The sequence below is a fragment of the Ovis aries genome, chromosome 23, assembly GCF_016772045.2.
Source record: "Ovis aries strain OAR_USU_Benz2616 breed Rambouillet chromosome 23, ARS-UI_Ramb_v3.0, whole genome shotgun sequence".
In the NCBI taxonomy this organism is placed as follows: domain Eukaryota; kingdom Metazoa; phylum Chordata; class Mammalia; order Artiodactyla; family Bovidae; genus Ovis; species Ovis aries.
Genome location: NC_056076.1, coordinates 60,620,025 through 60,634,524, shown reverse-complemented (window position 1 = coordinate 60,634,524; position 14,500 = coordinate 60,620,025). Strand labels below are relative to the sequence as shown.

The 14,500-nt window shown below is 45.1% G+C and overlaps 1 protein-coding gene across 7 annotated transcripts in view; it reads left to right on the top strand.

Annotated features, from left to right (window-relative positions):
* The window catches only part of RNF152 (ring finger protein 152), an 80,591-nt gene extending 66,314 nt beyond the window's left edge, over positions 1 to 14,277 (top strand). For all 7 annotated transcript variants that reach the window (XM_042239565.1, XM_027960974.2, XM_042239563.2 and 4 more), the window contains one exon: positions 6,193 to 14,277. In XM_042239565.1, coding sequence (XP_042095499.1) covers positions 6,337 to 6,951 — 615 coding nt within the window. In that variant the 5' untranslated portion in view covers positions 6,193 to 6,336 and the 3' untranslated portion in view covers positions 6,952 to 14,277. The remainder of the gene's footprint in view (positions 1 to 6,192) is intronic.
* The last annotated feature ends 223 nt before the right edge of the window (positions 14,278 to 14,500 follow it).

Below are 14,500 nucleotides of genomic sequence, written 5' to 3'. Positions count from 1 at the left end.
ATAGTGACTAGTTTAATCTCTGACTCCAGGTTTTTTTCAGTGCGACCATTGAATTTAAGATCCTCATGTGGACCACAGATGGAACCATCGAGTTCAGTCAGACGTAATCAGTATCAGTTCACGTCACAGTGCTGGGGAGAGGCTTCATGCTTGATGCCACGGTCGCAAACCTAAGTCACAGTGTATGAAGAATCGCGAAAGTATGAGCAGGCTAAAACTACCTGGATTGTAGCTGGCAGCTTCCATACCCTGCTGCTGCTGCTGCTAAGTCGCTTCAGTCGTGTCCGACTCTGTGCAACCCCATAGACGGCAGCCCACCAGGCTCCCCCATCCCTGGGATTCTCCAGGCAAGAACACTGGAGCGGGTTGCCATCTCCTTCTCCAATGCATGAAAGTGAAAAGTGAAAGTGAAGTGACCCCATGGACTGCAGCCTACCAGGCTCCTCCATCCATGGGATTTTCCAGGCAAGAGTACTGGAGTGGGGTGCCATCACCTTCTCCCTTCCATACCCTAGAGTTTCATATTTGAGGGTTTCATATCTGAGGATACAGAGGGCCAGCATCCTGGGCTATTTTAAATAAGGAGCTTGAACATTCTTGGATCTTTTTTTTTCTTTCTTTCATTCTTGGATTTTGCTGTCCTAGAAGGGATTCTGGAACCAGTCCCCACAGACACTGAGGGATGACTGGATATATTTTATCAGTTTTTTATCCTTATGTGCCTGGACTTCTGAAAGCCACTGAACTATAAAAATTCAGTGTTGAAGACCTTTGCTTTTTACCACCCACTAAATTCATGGGAGCACGTGATCACACCCAGACTTCAATAAAGATGCTTCAAACTATGTAGTTTTTTAACAAGAAGAAAGTTTCTTTTGTGAAAATATACTGGTATTGTAAAGCACCGAGTGTCGATTGACCCTGAACAACAACGACAGTATACACATCCCTCTGGTCTTGGCACTTTCCCTCCAAGTCACACCTTCCTCCATTTAGACACATCTCAGTTTCCTAAGCTGTTTTTTGAAACCAGGGCATGAGTTAGCATTGAGTTCAGTGATGATTCAGGGCCTTTCATTTGTATATTGTGCAGCTGGCATTGTTTATGAGACTGTTTTTAAGTATTTTAAAATTAAGGGATATACTGTTTTTGTTGTTAGCTGCTGTGTGCAGCACACAGGGATCTAAGATCCCTGACCAGGGACTGAACCTATGCCCCCAGAGGGGGGAGCGCAAAGCCCCAGCCACGGGACTGCCAGGGAGGTGCCAGAACTACTGCTTTATGAGGGAAGCTATGTCTGACCGTAAGTTGTGTCTCGTAAACCATGTCAGTCCGAGAGGCCCTCCCTGAGCTGCTATTCTTCTTCTTGTGGTCTGCCTGGTTGGTTTCTATGTTTGTTTTTTTAATCTTTACATTCTTTCAGCATAAACTGTGGTGACATTTACAAATCATCCCAGTGTATTTCAGTTGACACCTGCTCCTGTGCCTTCTGCCCAAACGCTCTTTCCTTCTGACTCTGAGTGTTGACTTTGGTGCCGCGTCTCGCTCCTGTAAGGGCAGGACGGGCACAGACAGGCTGCCCTCGGTGCTCGCGTCTCCTGTGCTTGAGTTTTGAATTTTGAGTTTCTTTTCTAGCTTATGTGGACCCTATTTTTTTTTTTTTATAGTTGACTCACATCTTTTGGGTTTATGAAAAGGAGAAAGGGAGATGAAAGAGAGAAAGAATGATTCATCATTAGCTTTGGTCCAGAGCCTCATAAATCTCCTTCTCTTTACCTAACTAATCATCATCATTACTAATTATGAGACAGGAAATAAACTGGAATTCAGAGCAGGCTGGCTTCACACAGAGCAAATCAGCGTGTAAATCAAGAGGCTGTCCTGTCATCAGCATGACTGAAGAGCTGAGCAGGGAGGGGAGGAACTGTTTCCCCTCTGCTTTTGTGTTTGGCCTGTGTTTTAAGGCCTGCTCGCGGATAAAGTTGGAAATTTTAACTTGGATATGTTGAAAATTGAGTCATATAATCTAATTTTAAGGGAGCTCAACACCAATTAAGTGAACGTTACTTGGAACATAAATTCATGAATAAAGTGCGTGTTGGTTTTGTTGAAAAATGGTGGTGCGGCAGGTCTTGGGGCAGAGCCAGGGGACTCCGCGCCTTCCTCCTCCCAGGCTGTGGCTCACGGCCGCCCTTCAGGGGCCAGGAGTGCCCTGGGCAGATCGCGCCCACACCTGGCAGAGTCCAAGTTGGAAGGAAGGAGGCATTGGCACCAGGGCCCCCTTAGCTCTTCACTGCCTGGCCATGCCTGCACTCGCCCTTCAGCCGCAAACCTTCAGCCACATGTGCGTGTGTGTGTGTGTGTGTGTGTGTGTGTGCGTGTGTGTGTGTGTGTGTGTGTGTGTATATATATATATATATATATATATATATATATATGTATGTATATCCTGGTGGCTCAGACCATAAAGAATCTGCCTGCAATGCAGGACACCCAGTTTCAATCCCTGGGTCAGGAAGATCCCCTGGAGAAGGGTATGGCAACCTATTCCAGGATTCTTGCCTGGAGGATCCCATGGACAGAGGAGCCTGGCGGGCTACAGTCCGTGGGGTCGCAGAGTCGGAATCCACTGAGCAGCTGAGCACTCACACTCCTCACAGTCTCAGGCTGCCTGGAACGTTTTCGTCTGAGGGACGTGCTGGGAGGGGTCCCTGGGTCTCCTCCTACGCCAACCCCATTCTTCTGTTCAGCCAGGCTTAACAGTAAGCGCTCCCTAAGCGTCTGGCTGCCGTCTGCTGTGTCTGTCTCTGGCTGGGATCTCCTCTCTGGAGGTGCCGTCTAGCTCTCTCAGGCCTGGTCCTGACATTGCTCTGCGATAGCAGACCCATGTTCTCAGCTTCCTGTTGATTCTTTAGCATCTTCCTGAGTAACTGATTTCTTAGACCGTCCCAGCACCTCAAATGGAGTCCAGCCCAAACAGGACTCCCCGTATTTCCCTCCACCTCCCCTGTTCCTCCCGTGTCCTGTCACCGTCCTCTCTCCCGGCCTTTGCCTGTTCCCCTTACAGCCTTGTTGTCAGCGAGGCCAGACCCCGCTTGACTGCTGTACGAGCCGGGCAGCACTTCTGATCTCTTCATCCTCATCCCCACTGTTGGCTTCAGACACACGCAGGCACATGCACACACACGCACGCACACACGCGCACACACACGCGCACACACACTCCTTATCTCTTGTCTAATGCTACAGTAGCTTCCCAGCAGGTCTTTCCAGTCTGTCCTGACCGTGGCTCCCTGACGAATCCCACGTCTTCGGCACTTGGGGCTGTCCACAGTTTGTGGTCTGGGGTCTGTGGCCCGGGCCTGGGTCCACTCACCTCTCCCCTCCCTGTGGGCTCTGCTCTCCCTGGCTGGGCCTGCGGGAAGGTGCGTGCAGGTTCTGTGTAAATTTTGTTTCTTTAAAAGGCATCCAGGGACTTCCTGGTGGATCAGTGATTAAGACCTTGCCTTCCAATGCAGAGGTTGTGGGCTCGATGGCTGGTCAGGGAGCTCAGATCCACACGCCTCACAGCCAAGAAACCAAAAACAGAAGCAATAAAGGCTTAAAAAAAATAAGTCAAAGGTGTCTGTATCAAAGACCTACACTTCTAGCCTAAAACTGTGAAGCTTTTTCTTAGAGATGGCATCTGTAAGTTACTCTTGTGTTAGAAAAACCTAGCCAGTGTCACGGCTAGAGCATAAAAGTAACTCTGTAATTAATTCTCACCTCTTTTCCTTTCCTCATGCTGATTTCTGAACTTGAAACTAACCTGCCCCTGATTTTACCTGTCTAAATCCTCTCCATAATCCAGACTCTTCACTGAGCCTGTTTGATTGCTCCATGCAGCTCCAGTAAGGCAAGCATCACTATATTTATAACTATATAATTGCATAGCTGTGTAAGCACCTCTAGTCTGGGAGTTTCTTATGGGCGGTGACAAGGTCTTTTGTTACAAAGGACAGAAATAACTGCCATAATGCTTGACACATGGTGAATATTCAGTGAGAATTTGAATGAATAAGTGAATGGAAGAGAAAATATGTTCATGAGTTCATTCTTGCCTAACTTTAAACAGCTTAGGGGTGGTATTTGGGTCTGATTCATCTTATTAATCCACCGGGGCTAGTATTGTACTTTTTGCATGATAGATACTCAGTAGATATTTATTTTTTTAAATTTCTTATTTCAGCTTTATTGAGGTATAACTGACAAAATAGATTGTAAGACATTTAAAATGGACACTTTAAAGTATGGAAATGAGTATGCATTGTGAAAGGACTCCCTACATCTCATTGATTAACACGTCCACCATCTCACATCTTAATCTTTTTTTTTTCTTTTGGTGAGAACATTTTAAGTTCTACACTTGGAAGATTTCTATTATTCCACAACTATTTCTTGAATTAGTGGATAGATGAGCAGTTGATTATAATATGTACTTTCTGCATGCTATGTTACTATATTTTATTTTCAATAATTTAAGTCCTCTTGCTATACCAAAACCAGTCCATCCTAAAGGAGATCAGGCCTGGTATTCATTGGAGGGACTGATGTTGAAACTGAAGCTCCAATACTTTGGCCACCTGATGCAGAGAGCTGACTCATTTGAAAAGACCCCGATGCTGGGAAAGATTGAAGGCTGGAGGAGAAGGGGACGACAGAGGATGAGATGGTTGCATGGCATCGCCGACACAATGGACATGGGTTTGGGTGGACTCCGGGAGTTGGTGATGGACAGGGAGGCCTGGCGTCCATGGGGTCACAAAGAGTCGGACATGACTGAGCAACTGAACTGAACCACAGCAAAATATTTTAAAATGTTTCTCCTTTGATTGTCAGCATTAATTTTTACCAGTGAGTATTTCTGACTTTAAACTTTTTCTACATTTTGATTTTGATCTTAAATCGTAATCACCGCAGAGGGGTGTATTCATAATTTCACAAAGGAAATCAGAAAGAAAAAGAAGGTTCTCTTTTTAAGGAAACTGTGAGGGAGGTTATCTATATCATCAGCGCCTGCTTCTGGGTGCAGGTGGGGATCTAGGACTAGCAATTATTTCTACAACCATGGTTGAATAGTTTTTTCCAGAGTCATCGTGGTTCCATTCAGAACACGTAATTCGGATGCTTTCAATAGGAAATGGTGTTGGGCAGCCTTTATTAAAACATTTGATGGATTCCTTAAACTCCAGTTAAGCTGAACTAAGTTATCCTGCCTCCCGTCAATACGAGAAGGGTAACATTCTTCTCCTCCTCTTTCTTTTTTTTGGTGAAGGCTGTTTGCCAGTTTTCTTTGGCAGTAATACTTGATTATAATCAGTGAATTAATGGTATTTGCTTTTGGTCCTGTTGATGCAGCCCCAAATCATCATGGAATTAAAAGACCTGACTGAAACATACTAGTGATCCTGGGTATTTTTGTGACCCTTACTGCCTAAAGATTCACTGTTGTTATTTGGCGGTTGTTTATTTTTTTATTTTTTGACTCTTTTTAAAGCCATTTGACAAAAATTGCCTTGGTTCAGGAGATTTGGTGGAAAAGATAACCTGACCGATACCTGCGTGTGCTTGTTTGGTGGCACCATTTTAATAACCTGTGAGAGAGGAATAGTCCTAACCCACATCCATCCCGTGAGCTGGTTGTGTGACATACCTAGATTGGTAGAGGTGCCTGTATCTGGCAATGAGCACTTACAGAATGGTGAGCAGAGTCAGGAAAAGGTCAGAGGCTCGGAGGAAAGAAATAAAGGAAATGCTAGAAGCTTATTGGAAATGAGAGAATTTCTGCAGAGTGTTTAGAAGAACAGTTCAGAAGAACAATAAAGCAGAAACAGCAGGCTCCCTCTGTAGAACATTTGGGCGGCCTTGCTGCCGTCTATGGGGTCGCACAGAGTCGGACACGACTGAAGCGACTTAGCAGCAGCAGCAGCAGCAGCATACCCTGTAGAAATACTTGTTTCTTTAGAAATAAGAAAAGTAATGGAGGAGAGGACTCACTCACTCACTGTCCACTGGACATCGCGGGACTCTTCCAGTCTCAGGAGCGGGAAACTTGTACTCACTTCACCTGACATCCAGACTTTGGAGCGGTGCAGTACGTCCATCTCGGCTTGCTGAAAGTAATTCACTGTGTGCGTTTTTGTCTCCTTCAGAAATGCGCACGCCTGAGCATGCTGGAAGCCCGTGAGCGCCTCGACCCCGGGCAACTGCGGCCAGCGCCTGCGGAGGAGGCGGGCTGAGCGCGGACTCCCGCCTCGACGAGACCCGCCCGGGCCGGCCCGGCGCCCGCGCTCACCATGGAGACGCCCTCGCAGGACTCGCTGCTGGAGTGCCAGATCTGCTTCAACCACTACAGCCCCCGGCGGAGGCCCAAGCTGCTGGACTGCAGGCACACCTGCTGCTCCGTGTGCCTGCAGCAGATGCGGACGAGCCAGAAGGACGTGCGCTGCCCCTGGTGCCGGGGCACCACCAAGCTGCCCCCGGGCTTCTCGGTGTCGCAGCTGCCGGACGACCCCGAGGTGCTGGGCGTCATCGCCATCCCCCACGCCTCCGAGCACACGCCGGTCTTCATCAGACTGCCGAGCAACGGGTGCTACATGCTGCCCCTGCCCGTCTCCAAGGAGCGCGCGCTGCTGCCCGGCGACGCGGGCTGCCGCCTGCTGCCCGGGGCCCAGCCGAAGGCGGTGGCCGTGGTGAGCGTCCCCGCGGCCGAGCAGCAGCCCCTGCAGCCCGCGGCCCCGGGCGAGGCGGCGGCCGAGGAGCCGGACCGGCGCGGCGCGGCCAAGAGCTCCACCTGGTCCGGCGTGTGCACCGTCATCCTGGTGGCCTGCGTCCTGGTCTTCCTCCTCGGCATCGTGCTCCACAACATGTCCTGCATCTCTAAGCGCTTCACTGTGATATCCTGCGGCTGAAGGGGCTGCGGGCAAGGCTCCGTGGGTGCCCGCTCGGGGCTGAGCAGCTGTTGGTGGGGGGATCGCAGCGAGAAGGCGGTGGGGGGGGGCCCGCTGACCCCGGGGAGCCCGGTGCTGGCCCCGGGGCCCTGGGCCGCCATTTGATTATCCGCAGACAGACACGAAGGGCAGACCCGCGGTCCCCGCGGGAAAGCAGGCAGAGCGCTCTGATTCCTGGTGGCGACAGCTTCGAAGACGGTTGCATGCATCCTCATAATCACCGATTAAATGGACTGTAATTTATCATTTCTCCAAATCATGTTACGAGATAGACCTATTCTACTTAGACGTTAAACTGTTGGAAGTGCATACCGTGTGATCTTCTCTAAATGTGGTCGATTAAAACAAAGATGCTCTGCATACAAGTAGAATTAAACCTGAAAATCCATGTAAAAATTCAACTGCAACATGACGTGCTGGTTTCTTTCCTTTTTCTTTGAGAAAATGAGACCCTGTCTCCATTTAGTTGCTGTGACTTTTTATACCGTTTTGAATGGCACCCAAAGTAGAATCAGTTAAGCGGACAGTTGTCTTTTCAGGAAAACATCCCAAGGCGTGTTTCCAATGTGGTGTGTTTTGCCACATACCTTCGGGTTCCTTCCCTTGTAATTAGAGCTCGCTGTGTGTTTATTAAACCGAAGGCCGGACAGGGGAGCAATAACCTGAGTAATGGTGAGAAATGCCTAATCCCACAGGAAACCTACATGCCAATTTTCCTCAAGCCATCTCACAAAATAAGAATTTTCAATGTAAATATTGTGTATTTGTGTGTGTGTGTAATTTGATTTACCTCAGGTTTCGAATCTTTTCAGAAGAATCCCGGGAGTAAGACTTTGTAGGTGTGAGTGAGTCCAGAGTCTGAAACGGCGGCCACCTTGCGGCCACCTGGACCCCCCCCGGCGAGGTGGCACAGCCGTGTCACTTCCATACTTGCTCCTCTCTGTGTGTGCAAGTCCTGTATTCTGTAAGGCACAAACGGAGAATACGGAAGATTCTGCCTTTTCTTCCAGCTTTGATGTGTTCTAACAGCTGTGAGTGTTGGTGATTGCTGACAAACCTGGGCTGGCATTTGAAGACAGCCCATGCTTATTTCTTGAAAGAGGTTGCTCCACTAGAGTTAGACCACTTCACATTCCAGGTTCTTCTTGTTGGTAGAAGTGAGGTTTTCTCTTGTATTTCAAGATATGTTTTTATTGAGAAAAATGGCAAGGTGAACTAGCAATTCATATTCCCAGTTTAAGTGGACCAGTTCATCATAAATTCTCAAATGTTCTTAAATGTTTAATGGCCTACAGTTGCTCATGAAGAAAGATCTGCTGGTTTTAAATGACACGTTCTGTGCCTGAATATGTGTGCATTCAGACATAGCTGTGAGCTTTACAGTTCTAGTTTCTTTTATGGAATTCATGAAGCAAGTGGTGCGTGCCAAGCCCCCCTGCCCCCGCCCCATTCACAGATATGTCCATGTTCCACTGAATTCCTGAAAACGGGACAGAAAAATAAGCAGTGACTGCCTCCAAAATGTAAGACTAGAAATAATCCTTAAGACTGAGGTAATTTAATTTACCTACATGCTAACTTTTACCTTCAAGCAGCACAAAATATACACATTAAAGTTATGGCATTAACTGAGATAAAATGGCAATATAATGAATCGAATCCCAAGCTAATATTCATTGACATGAGAATTTGATGTAAAAATATGAACTTGGGTTTTTCAGATCTTTCAAATTTGTCATTAGCCCTTTAGGAAATGTATTTGAAATCTCAAACTAGAAATTAGGTTAAAATGCCATTTTATTGTGTAAGCTATTGGGCATTATACAACAAATAATCTAGGATTTGTTTGGTATTAATAATTTAGGTATCATATTAGCTGAATACTATCCTCTATTACGTAACCTAATATACTGTTGGGTCAGTTTCAATTTCTCAGACTCTCCCAGGCTGCCGTGATGCATGTCTGACCTAATTTCTATTCCTCTTGGGAAAAAAACCCACAGAAATGTTACACTAAGTATTCTGCATTTCAGATGGACTTTACCCTTGCAATGCTAAGTCATGCCGTATTCAAATTATTTTTGTGAATGATATCTACATATGTTTATGTCCTATATGACATGACTAGCCCTGGAGTGTAGTGTGATAGAATTTTACATGGTCTGTAGGTTATATATAGACACTGACATACGTGATGATACTGTGTTTCTTAGCACAAACCCATAGAGTACAAATGTCCACATACTTTTTACTGAAAAACAATCCCAAGTGCAGTTTAGCAGTGCAAAATTAATCGGCTCTATGATAGATTCTTGCCATTACAATTTAAGGTACAATAGCAACCCAAATCAGAATTTTTGTGTGAGTCTTACTGATGTAAAGCCATTGTTTAAGTGGATTCTGCCTGCTAGTTATTTATTTGTGTACCTGCTTATCAGCGTGCAATCCTGTGTGTGAGTGTGTGCATGTGTGTCCACGTCTCAGCCTGCCGGATAGAATTTTATAGGCTTAGTGTTGTTTAATGTTATTCGGCATCCACTGCTCCGGCCCTCTGGCACTTACGTATGACCCTGAGAACACGTCTACCCCATGTGAAGCAAGGCCAGTGACACCATCAGCCAGAACTCACAGTTCACATCAGTGAAAAAACTCACAACGGAAAGCACAGGAAGTTGGATCTGAAAGCAACCTCTGGTGGCTTGATTTTTTAGATGACTCCACTCAGGCCCACAGAGATGCAAGACAGTTTGTTCTGCAGCAAAAGGGGGACCAGGACTTTGCACGGCAGTTTCCTCCTGCTCCTTCCTAGACCTGTCGCCATCTCTGTTGGGCTACGATCTCCTTTCAGGGTGGATGAATACCCTTTACTAACTCAACTGTTGTTAAGGTCTTTGTTTTTGTAGATTTATATATTCGCTTTAGTTAGCATCTACCTCTCTGGGAAATGAAAGGAGGGTTGATTTAGGGATGAGTATAGCCAATTAAAGAGAACATGTGATCTGAAATTTTTGAGTTGCAAAACATTGGTTTCCCCCCTGCCTCCCACTTTATCTGTAAAGGGCAGTGAGTATTGTGTAAATAGTAAACTCTAAGAAGCATGGATTTTTCTTTATTAATGATCTTGACATACCCAAGAGAATGCTGAATATGCTAAGTAGAGTCAAGTATGCTATCAAAAAGCATTGTTTTTGGAAAATTTTGTACAATGACCTGAGGCATAGGTTGTGATGAAGAGGCAATAGGTTCTCAGTTCCAGTCATACTTTATGATCAGAAACCTATAAGATATTTCCTTTAAGAATATAGTTAAGTTCCAATCATACTTTATGATCAGAAGCCTATAAGATATTTCCTTGAAGAATATAGTTAAGTTTAATCTTGCACGTGACTTAAGAGTGGTTATTGATGGTTAAACCTTGTACTGGTGTAGCTCTTGGGATCTTCACAATTGGCGCTGCTCAACAGAATGTTCTGTGATGCTGGAAATGTTCTAGAGGTTATACTGTCCAATACAGTAGCCACATTGGTTACTGGGCAACTGAAATGAAATTAGTCTGAATGAGGAACTGGATTTTGTATTTTAAGTTAATTAAATTGATGCCACTCACATGTGGCAAGTGGGTACCATTATTGGACAACGGAGTTCTGGAGGGTTGTGCAGTAGGATCAAGGTGTTAGTAGAGTAAACGGCAAGGTGGAGAAGACAACTTGTGGTTTAGTAACATGCAGTTGACTTAAATTTTTTTTTCCTTTCTGGGCTTAAAAATAAATGATCTCAAGTATGACAGTAAAAATGCATTGATTGCCCTTTGGGGTTATTACTTAGATACTCTGGGCCAAGGAAAAATCAGTGAAGCTTAAAAGAGTGCTTGATAAAGCCCCTTTTCTGGGATCATTAGCTGCATGTGAATCTATTGTCCAAAAATAGTAAGTAGTTAGACAGTAGCTGTAAAATGTTTGACCTGCATGACCTGTCTTGTGAAATTGTGTTTAGGGTCTTGTGGCCAAAAAGCAAATGTTATAGAAAAAAAGAAAGCAGCCTAATGAAATCCCTCTTCACGTCCAGCATCTTACTCAGACTTCATCACTGCCTTAGGACGGTGTGCACTGTGACAGCAGGCAGGTTTTGCAGTGTTCACAGGCAGTGTTTGTTTGCCCTTGAAGTCTGCCAGCTCATCCTTGTATTTGAGGGGGGCATAGGTGGGCCTCGTTTTTCAGATGCCAGACTAAAATGTAGGTACTATTTTTAGAGTGAGATTTGACATTGTTTTAATCTTTTTTGTTTGTTTGTTATCACTGAAATAATTGAAGATTTGAAACCTTGCACAGTGACACTTTGTCTGACATCAGGAAAATGTTGCCCATGGAATGTGAAGACCTGAAGGTTATTAAAGTTACTAAGATTGCTTTTTAAGTGAGTAAAGGGAAGCAGAAAATTCAGTTTGAGATATATTTCCATTGATTAGACTCTTCCTGATCGTATTTATTCCAGTCTAGATTTTGATTTAAAGCGCTCTCGTAGTTTTGTTTGGAATCTTGCAGTGTGTCTAAAGTGGTTGGCCTGCTTTTTATTTTGTCCAAAATAATGTTAATCAAATGCATTTGTTTCAATTTCGCAGACTTTTTCAAATATAGAACTTGTCAATAAGCAGGACTCTTTAGTTCATCCTTAAAAATGATTACATTTTTCTGCCCAGTAGTAGATTTTCTTTAGGTTCATGAGGAAATTAGAGGTCCAAAGATGGCTGGTATGGGAGGAGTGAGATGCCAGTGGCCTGAGCTCCACCTCCCCTTAGAAAAGCGATGCTGCCAACTAGCCAGCATTTCGTTTCCGCACGAGGAGTGTCATCAGGCAGGTAACCTGTCGTCCTTGACCCAGAAGGAGAAGCTGTCCCTTACCGTTTTCATCATTCTCAGGAAAACGTTAGCCACAAAGCAATCCTTACCAGGACGGGAACTGCAGAGGAGGATGAGGCGGTCAAGATAACTCAGTAGCTGTTTGAAAGTGATAGTCTGTTTCAAGAGATGATGACCAGCTGCTGAATTTTGTTAAACATGAACCATTTCTAAAAAAATAAGTGGAAATTCAAGCCATTGACTTTGTTGACACAGTTGATTCATTGTGTAAAGATATATATCTATACATATAGGTATAAATATATACATGTATATAGGCACACAATTTAGCTGTAACTGAAGCTTAAAAAAATCAAGTAAAATGTTTGTCATGTTCTCCAATGTGGGTTATATAATGTTGAATTTAGGTATTAATTTTTCAACAAATGCTATAGGCCGCGTCCATTTTGTTAAACCAGCTATCTTTGAGCGTGTCTATATAACTCAGCTCTCGAGACTTCATATATATGAGGAGGTGAGTTCTACCATATGAAGAACATTAGTGGGTGGGGCATTTAGTTTCTGTCTTCCAAATGACTTATTTTTTGGCTCTGCTCAGGTGGTCGCAAGTAGAGCACCATTATTCTTGAACTCTTGCCATATGGCTCCATTTTTCTGCACAAGTTTCCTTGCACAGTCGGGCCAATGATTTTTTTTTTTCTTTCAGGATTCACTGCCTGGGGTATCCCACTCTCTGTATCTCACTTATGATGTAGTGGTGCTTGAAAACACTCATCTCGTTAGCTGGACTTTATTATTCTAGTCTAAGGTTTTTGATACTATTCATATTATGATCTTTTTTAGAGACAATCAGTGATATTTGGGGAAAAAAGTACTGAGGGGTCTCTTGAAGTCTGCAATAGCACGTGTTTTTCTGAGGGATGTTCTCTTAGAGCTGGCCTGGTTCTTCTAGAACACTGCTGTCAGCCCATCATGGGATGCAGGGCTGGTAGCCCCTGTGAAGGTCTTCTCTGCTCTCCGTGGGCTGTGTTATTGGATTATTCTAATAAGAGTGTTCCAAAGGGAAGCTCAGTTTTTAATTTGACATTTGCATTTTGAGAATCCAGAAGTAGACGTTTGGATATGATGGCAGTGAAGGAGCATGGGCTGAAAAAGGAGGAAATAGATGAGGCAGGTGCCCCTTGAAGGGAACAAGTTGAGGCATCTATGTCATCTCTCTTTAGAAAGTGGGCGGACACAGGAGCTGGTGTCTTACACTGCGCTGCGGAAACTCCCGGTTGCATTTTCCTGGCTGAGAGACGAGTGGACTCTTAGGCAGGCCCTGTGTGGTGGAGGTGGGGATGTGACCTGGAGTCTGTAGCAAAAGAGAGGCAGGCACCCCCAGGAAGTGAGAAGACAGCGGCACAAAGGGACGAAGCCCTAGTGAGACTATAGCTCCTAAACCAAACAGAAGCTGAAGGTCAGTCGTGGCAGAAACCAGCTGAAGAAAGAACACAGAAGAGTGGGAATTAACTTAGCCAAGCACAATGTGTCATTCCAGTATGGCCCACCGAACTCAATTCAGACTGTGTCAGCTGAAGACATGGGAAGGTGCTCAGCTGATGGGAGCGTCCAAGGAGGCCCCGCTGGGTGTCAGTGGGCACACCATACAGTTTCAGGACCTGCCCTCGGGCAGGCGGTTCAGTCATTACAGACCAACTCCAATGATGTCCTCTTACCTGAGGAGTGCAGAGCCCACGCCTGTGGATGTAACCTGACTTGAGTAGGTTAATAGTATTGGGAAGGCTCGTTCAAGAGCCTTTCGGTTTCTCTCCTGGTTGTGGTCATTCCTTATATTTTTATTCTGCCACTAGTTCCCGTTTCGCCCCACTGGCAGTTGCAGGAGGCTGGTTGCAGCCTGGGACGGTTACACGCTCCCAGCATAAGCCACACAGCTGCTGCACTGAGGCCCTGCCCCTTGGACGGCTCCGCTGGTGGGGTTCCTGGCCTTCTTGATAACTAGTACTCCAGTCAAATGGCTAGGTTAATGCTGCTCAGAGGCTGTTAACTCAAGTCCTTGACATGTTTCACTTATAATTCCGTGGATTATTTATTTTAGAATCTTTTTTAAGGGGCCAAACAGCCCTACAGATAAATGAGCTGCTGGGCTGTGTAGAGAATGTTGTCCAAATGTTGCCAAATACTGACTTCATAAGGGGGATATCAAGCTGCTGTTTATAAATCTGAATGTCTTAAAAGCATTCTTGCTTGCTGTCTCTGTTGTAGGTGGTGTCTTAGCAAGTCCTGAGTTTTTCCAATGAACCCGATTTTAATATATGGTATTTTTGTATGCCAATCTGGTGTCTTGTCCTTTGTATATGTGGTGATGTTGATTTTATGACTACTGTTAAAACACATTTGCTATGATTAAAATTCATGAAATGATTTCAAATAGACTCATGTGTTGGTTTTCTTCCCCCCAACCTCACGAAGAGAGAAAAAAAAAAAAAAAAGCTGGCTGGAATTTTCATCATCAGAGACTCTAAGAATTTTAATAGACTTGGGTCATAAAGCAACAAGGAGCTCCTGAGCCAAGGATTTTAAGTGGAGGTGACCTTCAAGTGGCTCCTCTGAGAAGCTAAAGAATGCATTTTAATGAGTAAGTCCAAGTGCGT